The sequence below is a fragment of the Jaculus jaculus genome, chromosome 5 (genome assembly GCF_020740685.1).
Source record: "Jaculus jaculus isolate mJacJac1 chromosome 5, mJacJac1.mat.Y.cur, whole genome shotgun sequence".
Taxonomy (NCBI): domain Eukaryota; kingdom Metazoa; phylum Chordata; class Mammalia; order Rodentia; family Dipodidae; genus Jaculus; species Jaculus jaculus.
The window spans coordinates 169,958,513-169,972,269 of record NC_059106.1 but is presented as its reverse complement, the minus strand read 5'-3'; the positions used below and the strand labels follow the sequence as shown (position 1 = coordinate 169,972,269).

Sequence of the window (13,757 nt, the reverse complement as noted above, 5' to 3'; positions counted from 1 at the left end):
TAACTGCTGAGCCATCTCTCCAGCCTTCTTTTTTTTTTTAATTTATTTAAATATTGTTATTTATTTGTAAGCAGAGAAGAGTGAGCATGGGCCGCCAGGGCCTCCAGCTGCTGCAAATGAACTCTAAATGTATGTGCTACTACATCTGGCTTTACATGGGCTCTGGAGAATCAAACCCTAGTCGTTAGGCAGACTACATATATATATATATATATGTATATATATATACATATATATATATATATATGTAAATTTTATCTATTTATTTGAGAGAGAGAGAAAGAGGCAGATAGAGAATGGGTGCTCAGGGCCTCCAGCCACTACAAATGAACTCTAGACGCATGTGCCCTCTTGTGCATCTGGCTTACATGAGTCCTGGGGAGTTGAACCTAGGTCCTTTTGGCTTTGCAGGCAAATTCCTTAACAGCTAAGCCATCTCTCCAGCCCATAGGCAGCCTTCTTTTATCTTTTTTGTAAGCTAGAAACTTAAAATTTGGAGACCTTTCCTTTCCCATGTTATAAGCATTAAATGTTAAATATTTCCCTCTGACACAGATGATATGGATACAGCCATAGCTCTAGTTTGTTGTATTTTCATTTTAATTGAGTAGAAAATATCTTTTGGTTTCTCCTAGGACTTTCTTTTTTACCATATTTTGTTTTTCATAGAGTATTCTTAAATTTCCAAACATATACCCTTCTACTTTTGATTTCTGGCTCAAGTTCATAACTGTCAGAGAACATACTTTAAATAATTTTATCACTTAAAGCTGGCCAAGCATTCTGTCTTTCTTGGTGAGTGTCCAGGGAATGTGGGCAGCTTGGGACACTGGAGTACTCTGCACAATTCATCCGTCCAGCTGGCTGATGGTGATTCTTAAGTACTGAATTTTTTCTGCTTGTTCTGTCAACAGTAGAGTTCTACATGTTTCTGTTTTTTCTTCCAGTTGTATCTGACTTGTTTTGTCTGCTCTGAAGCATTGTGGTAATGAAGGCCAAGGGATAAATGCAGTGTCCCTGGATGTGAGGAGCTAGGAAGTACTTGGGAGCCCATGAGAGCTCAGCCTGGAGCCCTCTCACTCATCTGGAGCTCACTCAGACTGTGTTTAAGACTCCTTGTTAAGAGGGTCTCGTTGGGCCAGTGTGGATTCCAACCACGTAGTAGCACAAAGATCAGGACATGCTGCATTTAATAAATTGATGGAAGATGGGCTGTGGGTGAGATGGTGGAGTTCTTTATGTCCGACTTGCCTTGCCAGAGTGTTGTTTTGGGTTTTGTTTTGTTTTGTTTTTTTTCTAGCAACAACTATGTTGTTTCATACAGATCACACCATTGTTCTCTTTACCTCATTGGGACCTACCTCAGGCTCATAGGTAGCTTGGTTTCTGACCCTCCCCTCTAGAGCCTGAAGTATTTTGGTATTATCAGCCTATCTTTGATTCCTGTCCTCAGCTGTTAGGTGTAGGCCACGGGCCACATGAGGGAGCAGGTCCCAGGCTTCAATTCTAGGGTCCTTCACCTCATGGTGACCATCCAGGCCCCCGGTTGCTCTCCCTTGGCTCTTGTCACATTCACTGGGCTTTCCACATGTGACTTAATGGTGTCAGAACAGAACTATATATTTGACATTTCTAGAATGAAGGACTTGAAGATACTTAATTAAGATTTAAAGCTTTATAGTTTTTTATTCCAAACATTTGAATTTATTAAAATGTACTTGTACAGTGGTAGTTCAGTAAATGGAAGGTAATAATTAGCCTGGAAATGTTAACCTAGTAACATCATCTGACTTGAGTGTCGTTGAAAAGATGTCAAAAGCCTGGCATGGTAGAGCACGCCTTTAATCCCAGCAATCGGGAGGCAGAGGTAGGAGGATCACTGTGAGTTCAAGGCCACTCTGAAACTACATAGTGAATTCCAGGTCAGCCTGGACTAGAGTGAGACCCTACCTCGAAAAACCAAAAAAAAAAAAAAAAAGATGTTAGAGGTGACGAGGGACACATGCATGACCTGGGGTCCTTGGTTAGCAATGCCTCTATTGGATCCAGACACTTGCGAGGCATGTTAGCAGCCCCTACACATGTGTGGCAGGCTGTCTGCCCTCCTGTAAAAATCCTGCACCAGCTATGGAAGCAAGGTGTTTGAGCCAGACCTTTGGTGTCTGGGCTGGGTGGTGGCCCTCACTTCGTACCTCCCGGTCCTCTCACCATCTTTCTCAGAGTAGTCCTGCCTAAGGGCAGCTTGGTAGAGATGCTGTGCTTTCTTACAGAGGCCAGGCAAGTCGGCATGGAAGCAAGATGGGACAGTTCTTCAGAGTTTACCAGCACACTCAGACCCAGAATGGCCCACAGCAACTGCAAATGAAGAAGCAAACACCTGCAACGTCAAAGTAAGGCCCCATAGGGATAGGGCACAGAGTGTGCATTGTGTTTCAGATCTTCCGCTGGTTAATCACAAGCAAAAACATTTTCATGAACAGAGGTCTCATGTACTGGGTACATCTGCTGACACATAAACCAATCATGTTGCCTTGCAGGGAAAAAACACACTGTCCTACTGGTCAGGCCACTCTGAAAAAAGGATTAGAATGAACACAATCAAAACAGCCAGGCGTGATGGCACACACCTTTAATCACAGCACTGGGGAGGCAGAGGTAGGAGGATCGCAGTGAGTTCAAGGCCACTCTGAGACTACATAGTTAATTCTAGGTCAACCTGAGCCAGAGCGAGACCCTACCTCGAAAAACCAAAAAAAAAAAAAAAACTTGGTATGGGGCTGTCTTAGAGGTTAAGGTGCTTGCCTACGAAGCCTAAGGACCCAGGTTCTATTCCCTAGGACCCACATAAGCCAGATGCACAAGGTGGCACATGCGCCTGGAGTTTGTTTGCAGTGGCTAGAGGCCCTGGTGTACACATTCTCTCTCTTTTTCTCCTTCTGCCTCCTTCTCTCTCTCAATCTCAAATAAATAAACAAAATTAAAAACAAAAAACCTGATTTGGCCAAGAGACAGAGGTAAGAGGATTTCTGTGAGTTCAAGGCCAGCCTGAGAGTATGTAGTGAATTCCAGGTCAGCCTGGGCTAGAGTGAGACCCTACCTCAAAAGAAAGAGAGAGAGAGGGAACGAAGGAAGACTTGACATGGTTGTGTTGCAAGTATGATGCTGTGATTTAAGTTAAGGGCTGTAGACAAGAGACAGTGTCTGCAGCTGAGACGCTTTCCAGTAATCTGTTCTGAGAGTAAGTGCTAATGGAGTTTGGATCGTGACTACAGTTTCATGCCCTTCTTAGCCCTTGTGTTATCGAAGGAATGTATGATGCCCTTTCCCCCTCACGCCTAGCTTCCACAAAGTTTGGGTGAAAGTTCACCCAGATGAGTTCACTGGAACTCATTTGATAGCACTGTTGAGAAGAGATATGTGTCTAGGTTTTGTCTGAAAGGCACCAGTGGATCGTTAAGAAGATGTGCATATTGACTTCTGTAATAATTTGTGAAGGAAAATCTAGGATAGTCTTTGTAAGCAACCATACAAATGTGCCATACGAGGTGATCAGAAAGATGTCTGTCTTTCCTCTGATTCTTATATTTTCCCCCTTTTAGATGGAAAAATTATACCTGCATTGTCTGAGAGCTGAGAGCTTTAGAAAAGCTCTGATTTATCAAAAGAAGTATCTTCTGCTGCTCATTGGGGGATTCCAGGATTCCGAACAGGAAACACTCTCCATGATTGCTCATTTGGGGGTATTTCCTTCCAAAGCAGATAAGAAAACTACCATGTCGCGGCCTTTCACAAAGTTCCGCACCGCCGTCAGGGTGGTCATCGCAGTGCTGAGGTAAATGGCACCACTCAAGCCAGTGGACTGCGGGCTGCTGCTTCGGTGGCTCTGTTCCTCGAAGCTGCGGTGCTTTCTCTTAACAGATAAGGCCACTGTAAGCCTTAAGGAAAATACATTAGCACTGTCTTAAGTCACGCTGTGACTGGGCGTAGTGACACAGAACTGTCACTTCAACACTCAAGAGGCTAAGGCCAGCTTGAGCTACATAGTGAGTCCCTATCCTTACTCTTCTGGGTTTGTTTATTTGTTTTGTTTTGTTTTGTTTTGAGATAGAGAAAGTATGGGCACATCGGGGTCTCCAGCCACTCCAGATGCACATACTGCCATGTGCATCTGGCTTATGTGGGTCCTGGGGAATCGAACCTAGATCCTTTGGCTTTGGAGACAAGTGCCTTAACTGCTAAGCCATTTCTCCAGCTCGAGACCCTATCTCTTAAAAAAAAAAAAAAAAAAAAGTCACTTGGTGGCATAATCCTATAATACCAGCTAATTAAAAGGCTGGGGCAGGAGGATCTCAAGTCCAGTGCCATCCTGGACTTTGTCTCCAAACAGATGTAAAAAGATCTCTGAGCATGCAGCTCAGAGTACTTGCCTAGCATGCACAGAGCTTTAGGTTCAGTCCCTAGTACCACCCCCAAAATAAAAATGTACAAAAGTGCTGTTGCTAGAACTAAAAATTTTAAGAGGTTTCTTATTACAGAGAAACAAATTACCCCAGTAGGTTTAATGCCAGGACTCTTCCTGCCAACAGGCATATCCAGTCATTTTTTAAAAGGGCATTTCATTTGCAAATTTGTTTCCTTTTACTCAGATTTGGGTCACGGATAAGTTAAGGATACATGGACCACTGAGTTAGTGATAGCCTTGACCCTGTGAACCTCTTGACCCTGACCTATCACCACGTGTCTGTCAGTGCAAGCACTCCCCGCTCCAGGCCCGGTTCTTCCTTGGGAACCTTGTTTGCACTCCCAGGCTATTAAATGGCCACATTTCTGGATTAATAAAGTAACTTCCTGGTACTGTTGGGAATTTTGGTCATTTGAGAAGGAGTAGTGGTGAAAGTTGATTCCGCTAGAGCTTTGGGCAGCTCCTGAGTTACTAGCACGTTTGCTGCTCTGAGGACTGGGTAGCAGTGTTTGCTCCCTGGACTGCTGTAGGGAGTAGGCAGGGAGGTCAGTGGCAGAAGCTAGGGTAAGAGAAGTTTCTAGTATCTGTTCTCAGCTGTCTCCAACCTCAGCATTTTTGTCCTCTATCCCTGAGTGCTGACCACAGATATCTGTTGTCCATTTACCCAACTGACCAGCATGATCGAGAAGGGAATGCCTGTTCCAGGAAGCATTTTAGATGGGGAGAATTGAAATGCGGAGATCAGCCGTTCATGCAACAGCCCCACAGCAGCAGGCCCCTGTCCCTGTGAGGGGGTGTATCTGAGGGGCTAGGAAGGGTACCTTGTAGAGCAGACATGTCGCTTGTCTGGAGAGCTGTGCTAGGAGGGGGCATCAAGCACCAGCACCTGTGTGTACCATCACCCTTTCCCGAACCATCGGTTCTCTGGACAGACGCAGTCAGTCAAGTACCAATAGTAACAGGATTGAAACCCAGAGGGTCCAAATCAGGCGGAAGCTATGTTGTTCAAGTTTCTGGTAGCTCAGACAGGATGGAACTGAAGTGTGAGGAGTCCCTGCTGAACTGCAGTAGAGTGGGCAGAGCCAGGTGTGGATCCACAAGGAGCTCAAGGTGGCTTCTTGGTAGCTTGGCGAAGTTCCTGTAGCAATGCAAGCAGGCACAGCAGCTCTGCACTTGTCCTAGGCTCGGCGGCCACATGGCCGTGGTGTCTGTGTCGGGGGGGGGGGGGGGGGGGTGCAGCTCTGGTAGTTTGCTCACATCAGGGTTTCCCTGTTTCCTTCTTTCCTGTTTGCTCCTGTAAATGTATTTTGTCTCCTTTCTTTGTAGATTACGTTTTTTGGTTAAGAAATGGCAAGAAGTGGATCGGAGAGGAGCTCTAGTACAAGGCAGAGCTGCCCGCCCAGGTGGGCTTGAGCGCCGGTGCCTTTCCTCCTGCCTGTCATGGCGTATTCATGAACATACTGGTCAATTTTCAGTGAGGTACATTATAAGGAAACTAGGAAGTGCAGCCAGTGCATCTGCCTCACAGCACAGCGTCCTCAGGCAGCATGTGCGGGCAGTGATTGGTCACAGAGCTGAATGAAGCAGTCCTTGTTGCTCTCCGAAGCTAACTGGACTTCTGCTTCATGCGGGTGCGCATTCTGTGTGCGCACCAAGGTTGTAAGCCCAGCCACACTTGGTTTCTGGAGCTCTTTGCAGCCACCTGCCCACTGGCAGCGTACAGCTGGCCCTATGAGCAGCAGAGGGCCAGCGACATTTTGCTGGGACCTGGGGTGGCACCCGAGAGCTCTTCCTAATCCAAGCAGAGGACAAGGAACACGCACTCTGCTTTGTGGACCATCAAGTCACCACTGGCTGCCATAGTGACTGTGTCGTCCTGGTGGTAAGCCCTCATTTTAGGCCAGCAGGGAATACCCCTCCAGGACCTGCCCAGGGACCTCTAGAATTCTGTCCCTCCTTCTTCCCCACAGTTCTCTTGAAGGCTACCAATATACTTCTGGCGGTTAGAATCAACATTATCTAAGTAAATATAGATGATCAAAACCTAAACACATATACTCCAAACCTAGCCGGGTGTGGTGGTGCAGGCCTTTAATCCCAGCACTCAGGAAACAGAGGTAAATGGATTACTGTGAGTTCAGGGGAACCCTGAGACTATAGAGTGAGTTTCAGGTCAGCCTAGGCTGGAATGAGACCCTGCCTCAGGAAAAAGAGAAGAAGAAAAAAACCTGTAAAAGCATCAGTTGATAAGAAATTGGCATGCAATTCAACTGGTCCTTAAAATATTATAAAGTTAAATTTTTGGTACATGTATCCTCTACTAAAACACATCCATTTCTTCTCCTAATGATTTGTCATTCAATCGTTCTGGGAAAGGACACCGAGTGTCAAGGCGGCATCCGTCTCCACCAGAAACAAGAGAGTCTCTCCCCACCCGGGACTTGTCTTCAGGCCACAGCAGGAACCCTGGGCCGAGGCCTCGACCTGCAGCAGCAGCCTCCCTAAGCAGGAGGGAAAGGTCAGTGGGAAGGCCTGCTTTCACCTGCACACCTCGCTGATCTCCAGCAGCCTGTATGCCTTCCCAGAGGAGTATATTTTGAATACCTGGCTTTGTCCTCATTCAGAGCAAGGCAGGGAACCCAGCAGTGAATCTGTGAGTCTTTTGTTCAGAGAGGGCCAGGCTCCCCTGTGCTAGTGAGGCTTGTTGCCATTCTCCACAAGCCTGGGAGCTTGTCTCATGGAAAGAGAAGGCCACAGTGTTTCCTGGGGTCTGGCTGGCTTAGAGGAAGGACGGCCAGAATGAGCACTGAGCACTGGTGGGGTTTTGTTACCTACAGAAGAACCGACATGTAGGTAGAACTTACCATGCACCAGGTTGCAGAGTGAGAGATGCTTGGACCTAATAAAAGTTAAGTAACAAAGCATAATCCAGTGAATGAAGAAATAGTACATAGTTGTGCTGACTCATTTTAACTGCAAGATGTGACATAGCATTTTTTCAAAACTTTTTATTGACAACTTCCATAAATATAGACAATATACCATGATCATAATTCCCTTCCATTTCCCCTCTCCCAAATGCTCCACTGAATTTCTTTTTATTCCTAAACAGTCTCTCTTCTGTTTTTCTCTTTCTTTGCCTTACAGATAACTTCCGTAATTATGGACATTAAACCATAATTCTCTCCTCTCCCCCACTTTCCCCTTCAGAAATCTACTCTACCATATCCCTTCCCCCTCTCAACCAGTCTCATATATATATATATATATTTTTTTTTTTAATTTATTTATTTGAGAGAGGGAATGGATGCACCCGGGCCTCTAGCCACTGCAAACAAATTTCAGACATGTGCACCCCCTTGTGTATCTGGCTTATGTGGGCCCTGGGGAGTTGAACTTGGGTCCTTTGGCTTTGCAGGCAAGTACCTTAACCACTAAGCCATCTCTCCAGCTCTCTTTTGGTTTTTTGAGGTAGCATCTCACTCTGGTCCAGAATTCACTATGGAGTCTCAGGGTGGCCTCAAACTCACAGTGATCCTCCTACCTCTGCCTCCCAAGTGCTGGGATTAAAGGCGTGCGCCACCACGCCCGGTAGCGCTCTCTTTTTTATTTTGATGTCAGCATCTTTTCCTCCTATTATGAGGGTCTTGTGTAGGTAGTGCCAGACATTGAGAGGCCCTAGACATCCAGGCCATTTTGTGTCTGGTCGATGACATTGTAAGGAGTCCTACCCTTCCTTTGGCTCCTACATTCTTCCCACCACCGCTCCTGCAATGGACCCTGAGCCGTGGAAGGTGTGATGGAGATGTTTCAGAGCTGAGCACTTCTCTGTCACTTCTTCTCAGCACCATGGTGCCTTCTGAGTCATCTCAAAGTCACCGCCATCTGAAAAGAGAAGATTCTCTAACTAAGAGTGAGAGTAGCATTAATATATAGGCATGGATGTTAAGTAAAGTGCTGACAGGGCAGTTTGCTGAGCAGATTATATGCATTTAGCCAGACAGCAGCAGCTGTTACTCCTCATGATCTCCCTGCTATAGGCTCTTGAGTATGTTTTTGGTACCAGGCATGTATTCCCTCCCGTGTGTGGGCCTCCAGTCCAATTAGAAAGCACTTGGTTTCCCCCATAACAGGTATGCTACTATTGCACCCATTGGCTCATTTGGCCTGGCTGGCCCAACTTAAGGTTTGCAATGTCCACTGTTGTTTATCACCACTGATGACTTCTCTCTTGCATAGGGCTGCATGCAGTGTAGCTTTTTCCAGCTTTCTGTCAGCTGGCCTGCAGGGAGATTTTGAGCTAGGCTCCAGCTTAGTTTCTCAGTGACATTGCAGCCCATGCATAGCACTTACTTTAAAGACTGAACAGGGCTGGGGTGTAATTCATTTGTACAGCGCTCACCTAATATTAGTGAGCCCTGGATTCAAGGCAAGAAGAAAACACTTTGTCTTTGTGTTTAAAAAAAAAAAATGGGGTGCTGGGGAGACATGAAGGAAATAGCCCATTTCTGGTTTGCAGAGCCCAGGTCCTTCTTTCTGCACTCTTGACCATAGCTCCATCCACAAATGTAATGTGTAGTTTCTGTTTCTTTTTTCTCCTTGTTATAATGAATTGCTTGAAGATCTCCTTCATTACCAAATTCAAGATTAGAAAGATCTCTGAATACTTCTGAAGATCCAGAGCACTCGTTGACAGAATATATTCACCATTTAGAAATGATCCAGCAAAGACTAGGGGGCCCACCACCAGGTAAAAATCTCTCTCTCCTATTACAAACAATGCATACCGTGCATCAGCATTATAACTGCGCCCTAGAAGTATACAAGTAGGAAAGACTGTGAGGAAGACAGGGGCGTGGCACGCATCTGTAATTCTCGAAAAAGGGAGGCTGAGGCAGGAGAGTTGTCTCCAGTTTGAGGCCAGCATGGACTACATAGTACCAGGCCCGCCTCAGCTATAAAAAAAGTTTCTACTAGCATCAGCTTAGTAACTATTTAAGGTGGTTTTTTGTTGTTGTTTTGTTTTTTCCCCTTGATGTAGAGTCTCACTGTAGCCCAGGCTGACCTGGAACTCAATCTGTAGGCCCAGGCTGGCCTTGAATTCACAACAATCCTCTTGCCTCTGCCTCCCAACTGCTGGGATTAAAAGCATTCACCACCACCACACCTGGTTTATTTAAGTTTTATATTAGAGGAATAAGATGTGTAAGTGAAGTTGTCTCACAGATGTGTGTGTCAGTATCTTGACAGTGTGAGATGGATGGGTTTGAATCAGTTGCTACTACTTGGGCCTTTTTGTCCTTTCTCTTACATTGATAGGAAACATAAAGGTTATTATGAGTTACTTTTCACTGTGACTAAATATCTTTTTGTCGTTGTTTTGTTTTTGCTTTTGTTATTTTGTTTTTCCAGGTAAGGTCTCACTCTAGCCCAGGCTGACCTGGAATTCACTATATATCCTCAGAGTGGCCTCGAACTCATGGTGATCCTCCTATCTCTGCTTCCTGAGTGCTGGGACTAAAGGTGTGCAACACCACACTTGGCTTCTGGCAGTCTTTTTGTTTGTTTGTTTGTTTTTCGAGGTAGGGTCTCACTCTGGTCCAGGCTGACCTGGAATTAACTCTGTAGTCTCAGGGTGGCCTTGAACTCAAGGCGATCCTCCTACCTCTGCCTCCCGAGTGCTGGGATTAAAGGCGTGCGCCACCACGCCCGGCTCAGCTTCTGAGCATTCTTAATATCCTACCATTTCCTTTGCAACTCAGGCTTCACTTTCACCACGTCACAGGTGCATCCATGTAGGGAATCAACTCTTACACATTGTTTGGCCTTAGCCATTTTCTGAAACTTCAGTGCAAGCCTCCATGACCCATCACTCATGCATACTACATGCCTGCTGCAGCAGCACAGGGTGGATGACACTAAATTCTGCTGCAGGTTCAGTGTAGCCTGGCTCTCGTGGACCATAGATAGGTAATGGCTTTTGTATGCCTTTGCAGTTGAACCTGGGAAAACATCTCCCTAGTTGGCCATTTTCCAGCAGCAGGAAGGCTGTATCTTTTTAGGCACTTTTTTTTTTTTTTTTCAAGGCAGGGTCTCACTCTAGCTCAGGCTGACCTGGAATTCACTATGTAGTCTCAGGGTGGCCTTGAACTAACTCATGGCACTCATCCTTACCTCTACCACCTCCTAAGTGCTGGGATTAAAGGCATGTGCCACCAGATCCAGCTGGGCTCAGCACCCTTCTTTGCAAATGATTTTGCATTAATTTATTTGAGAGAGAGACAGACAGAATGGGCACACCAGGGCCTTCAGCCACTGCAAATGAACTCCAGAAGCATGTGCCACCTTGTGCATCAGGTTTATGTGGGTCCTGGGGATTCGAACCTGGGTCCTTTGGCTTTGCAGGCAAGTACCTTAACTGTAAGCCTTCTCTCCAGCCCTAAAGGCACTTACTTCTTTTTTTTTTTTTTAATATTTTATTTGTTTATTTATTTAAGAGAAAGAGAGAGAGAGAGAATGGGCGTGCCAGGGCCTCCAGCCACTGCAAATGAACTCCAGACACGTGTGCCCCCTTGTGCATCTGGCTTACATGGGTCATAGAGAGTCGAACTGGGATCCTCTGGGTTTGTAGGCAGACGCCTTAACTGCTAAGCCATCTCTCCAGCCCTCTGTTTTTTTGTTAATTTGATTGGGGTTTTTGTTTGTTTGTTTGTTTGTTTGTTTGTTTTTTTGAGGTAGGGTCTCACTCTAGCCCAGGCTGACCTGGAATTCACTGTGGAGTCTCAGGGTGGCCTCAAACTCATGGCAGTCCTCCTACCTTTGCCTCCCAAATGCTGGAATTTAAGGCATGTGCCACCACGCCCGGCTGTGGTTTTTTTGTTATTTTTTTTTTAATATTTTTTATTTATTTATTTGAGAGCAACAGACACAGAGAGAAAGACAGATAGAGGGAGAGAGAGAGAATGGGCGCGCCAGGGCTTCCAGCCTCTGCAAACGAACTCCAGACGCGTGCGTCCCCTTGTGCATCTGGCTAACGTGGGACCTAGGGAACCGAGCCTCGAACCGGGGTCCTTAGGCTTCACAGGCAAGCGCTTAGCCGCTAAGCCATCTCTCCAGCCCTGTTTTTTTTTGTTTTTTTTTTTTTTAATGTAGGGTCTCACTCTAGCCCAAGGTAGCCTGGAATCCACTATGTAGTCTCAGGCTGGCCTCCAACTCATGAAGATCCTCCTACCTCTGCCTCCTGAGTACTTGGATTATAGACATGCACTGCTTTTAGTAGACTTTTTGTTGTTGCTGTTGTTGGTTGGTTGGTTTTTTTTGTTGTTGTTGTTTTATTTGCAGAGAGGGACATAAGAATGAATGGGTACGCCACTGCAATGAAACTTCAAATGTATTTGCTACTTTGTGCATCTGGCTTTATGAGGGTTCTGGGGAATTGAACTCTGATCATTAGGCTTGGCAAGCAAGCATCCTAACTGCTGAGCCATCATCTCTCCAGCCCTAAAGGTATTTTAAAATCCTGCTGGCCTGGGTTTGGTTCCTCAGTACCCACTTAAAGCCAGATGCACAAAGTGGTACATGCATTTAGAATTTGCAGTGGCAAGAGGCCCTGGCGACCATGCATTCATAGCTCTCCCCCCAACAAATAAATAAATAAAAATAAAAGCCAGACGTGGTGGCTCACAGCTTTAATTCCAGCACTTGGGGGGCAGAGGTAGGAGGATTGTCATGAGTTCGAGGCCATCCTGAGAACACATAGTGAATTCCTGGTCAGCGTGGGTAGAGTGAGACCCTACCTCAAAAAAACAAATAACAAATTTCACAATGTGACATTGAAGGGAAAAATAATCCATCATGACTGATCAAGTTTGCCCTAGAAATGCCGTAATCAAATACACAGTTTAAAACCTTAGGCTTTCACCTCCAATGACTCACTTCCTCCACTAAAGGTTCCACAACCTCCCAAAATAGTGCCATCAGCTAGAGACTAAGGATTCAAACACATGACCCTGTGAGGGACATTTCACATATAAACCATAACAATGATGTTTTGGCCAGGAGATGTGGTTGTCTAATGAAGTTTCTTAAACCTAGACATCTGTTTGAATTATAATGCACACTCATACCAAAATTCAGATTCACTCAATGATGTCTGGAAATTCTGGAATCACTCTTACAGTATATACAGAAAGTCTTATAACAAGTTTCTGTCTCATTTTAATTTTAGATTCTCCTCAGAAATCTTGCCACCAGAAGATTAAGCCGTGAATAAAGTCCTGTGGCTCTTATCTTTTGACAATTCTATGTGAGGAAAAGGGTTTTTCCTAAGGAAAGCTGTGGTGTGGCCTGGATACTGTTTATGAGCCATGACCCCAGCCCCAGAAGCCCCTGAGCGTCCTGTCTCCACACGTGGAGTGCTTCTGTGACCTCTGCCCTTGTGCTCCTTATCCCCCAGGGAGGCCGTGTCACAATCTGTGCCTAGTGGGGGAACCACCGCCTGCTCCATGGGGGAGCAGAGAATGGCTTCCAGTCGTTTATTTTCTTAAAGTGTTCAGATGGAAACTTCATTTAAAAATGAGCACACAGGAAGGAAGGAATAAAGTGAAAGCACCGTGTGTGCTATTGTGGATTGCCTGTGTTTTTACTTCGTCCAGTGTATTATATTCATTGGCAAAAATAAGTAAATAAAATTTATGTCTAATTTTTTTCACGTGTCCACAGCTCTTATTTAACTCACTCATACTCACACTATGCAGTGATCCTGGCTTGGGACCCTGTGCTTCACCCAGAAATGTACCATTGAGGTGTATGTGTAAGTATGTCACACAGGCACTCACATGTGTTTGGGCCTGGTGACCATGACAAAGTCTCTTTAAATAGTAGATATAGTTAGTTTGTATTTGTTAAACTCTTTCAGAATGTAAAGTGAAAAAAAAATTCATTATGATCAACTAAGTTTGGCCAAGGGATGTCTTAATCTGATACAGTTATTAGATTATATCAGTCAGAACTAGGCTGAAAAATAAGTCAGCTCAGGTTTTCAAAGGAATTTTGTATAAGGAGTGAAGTGAGGAGCTGTGACAAACCAGCAAGGTAAGGCTATGCGGAGACAAGCCTGAGCTGTGACTCTGCCGCTGGACCGGAGCAGCCGCGCGTCCAAACCAGGTGAGCTGCGTCACGACCCGGAGTAAGCTGAGGCGTGTGTCTTTCCTGCCTGTAGACAGTGCACAGCGAAGCCCCATCTTTAGAGAGGACACTGCTGTGATCTTCCATGGACACTTAACCCCTAGGAACT

General features: G+C 45.5%; 1 protein-coding gene across 6 annotated transcripts in view; it reads left to right on the top strand.

Moving 5' to 3' along the window:
* Positions 1-13,168, top strand: part of Pcnt (pericentrin) — a 129,141-nt gene extending 115,973 nt beyond the window's left edge. For all 6 annotated transcript variants that reach the window (XM_045148731.1, XM_045148730.1, XM_045148729.1 and 3 more), the window contains 6 exons: positions 2,271-2,390; positions 3,600-3,832; positions 5,789-5,865; positions 6,839-6,980; positions 9,085-9,212; positions 12,690-13,168. In XM_045148731.1, the coding sequence (XP_045004666.1) occupies positions 2,271-2,390; positions 3,600-3,832; positions 5,789-5,865; positions 6,839-6,980; positions 9,085-9,212; positions 12,690-12,730 (741 nt within the window). In that variant the 3' untranslated portion in view covers positions 12,731-13,168. The remainder of the gene's footprint in view (positions 1-2,270; positions 2,391-3,599; positions 3,833-5,788; positions 5,866-6,838; positions 6,981-9,084; positions 9,213-12,689) is intronic.
* The last annotated feature ends 589 nt before the right edge of the window (positions 13,169-13,757 follow it).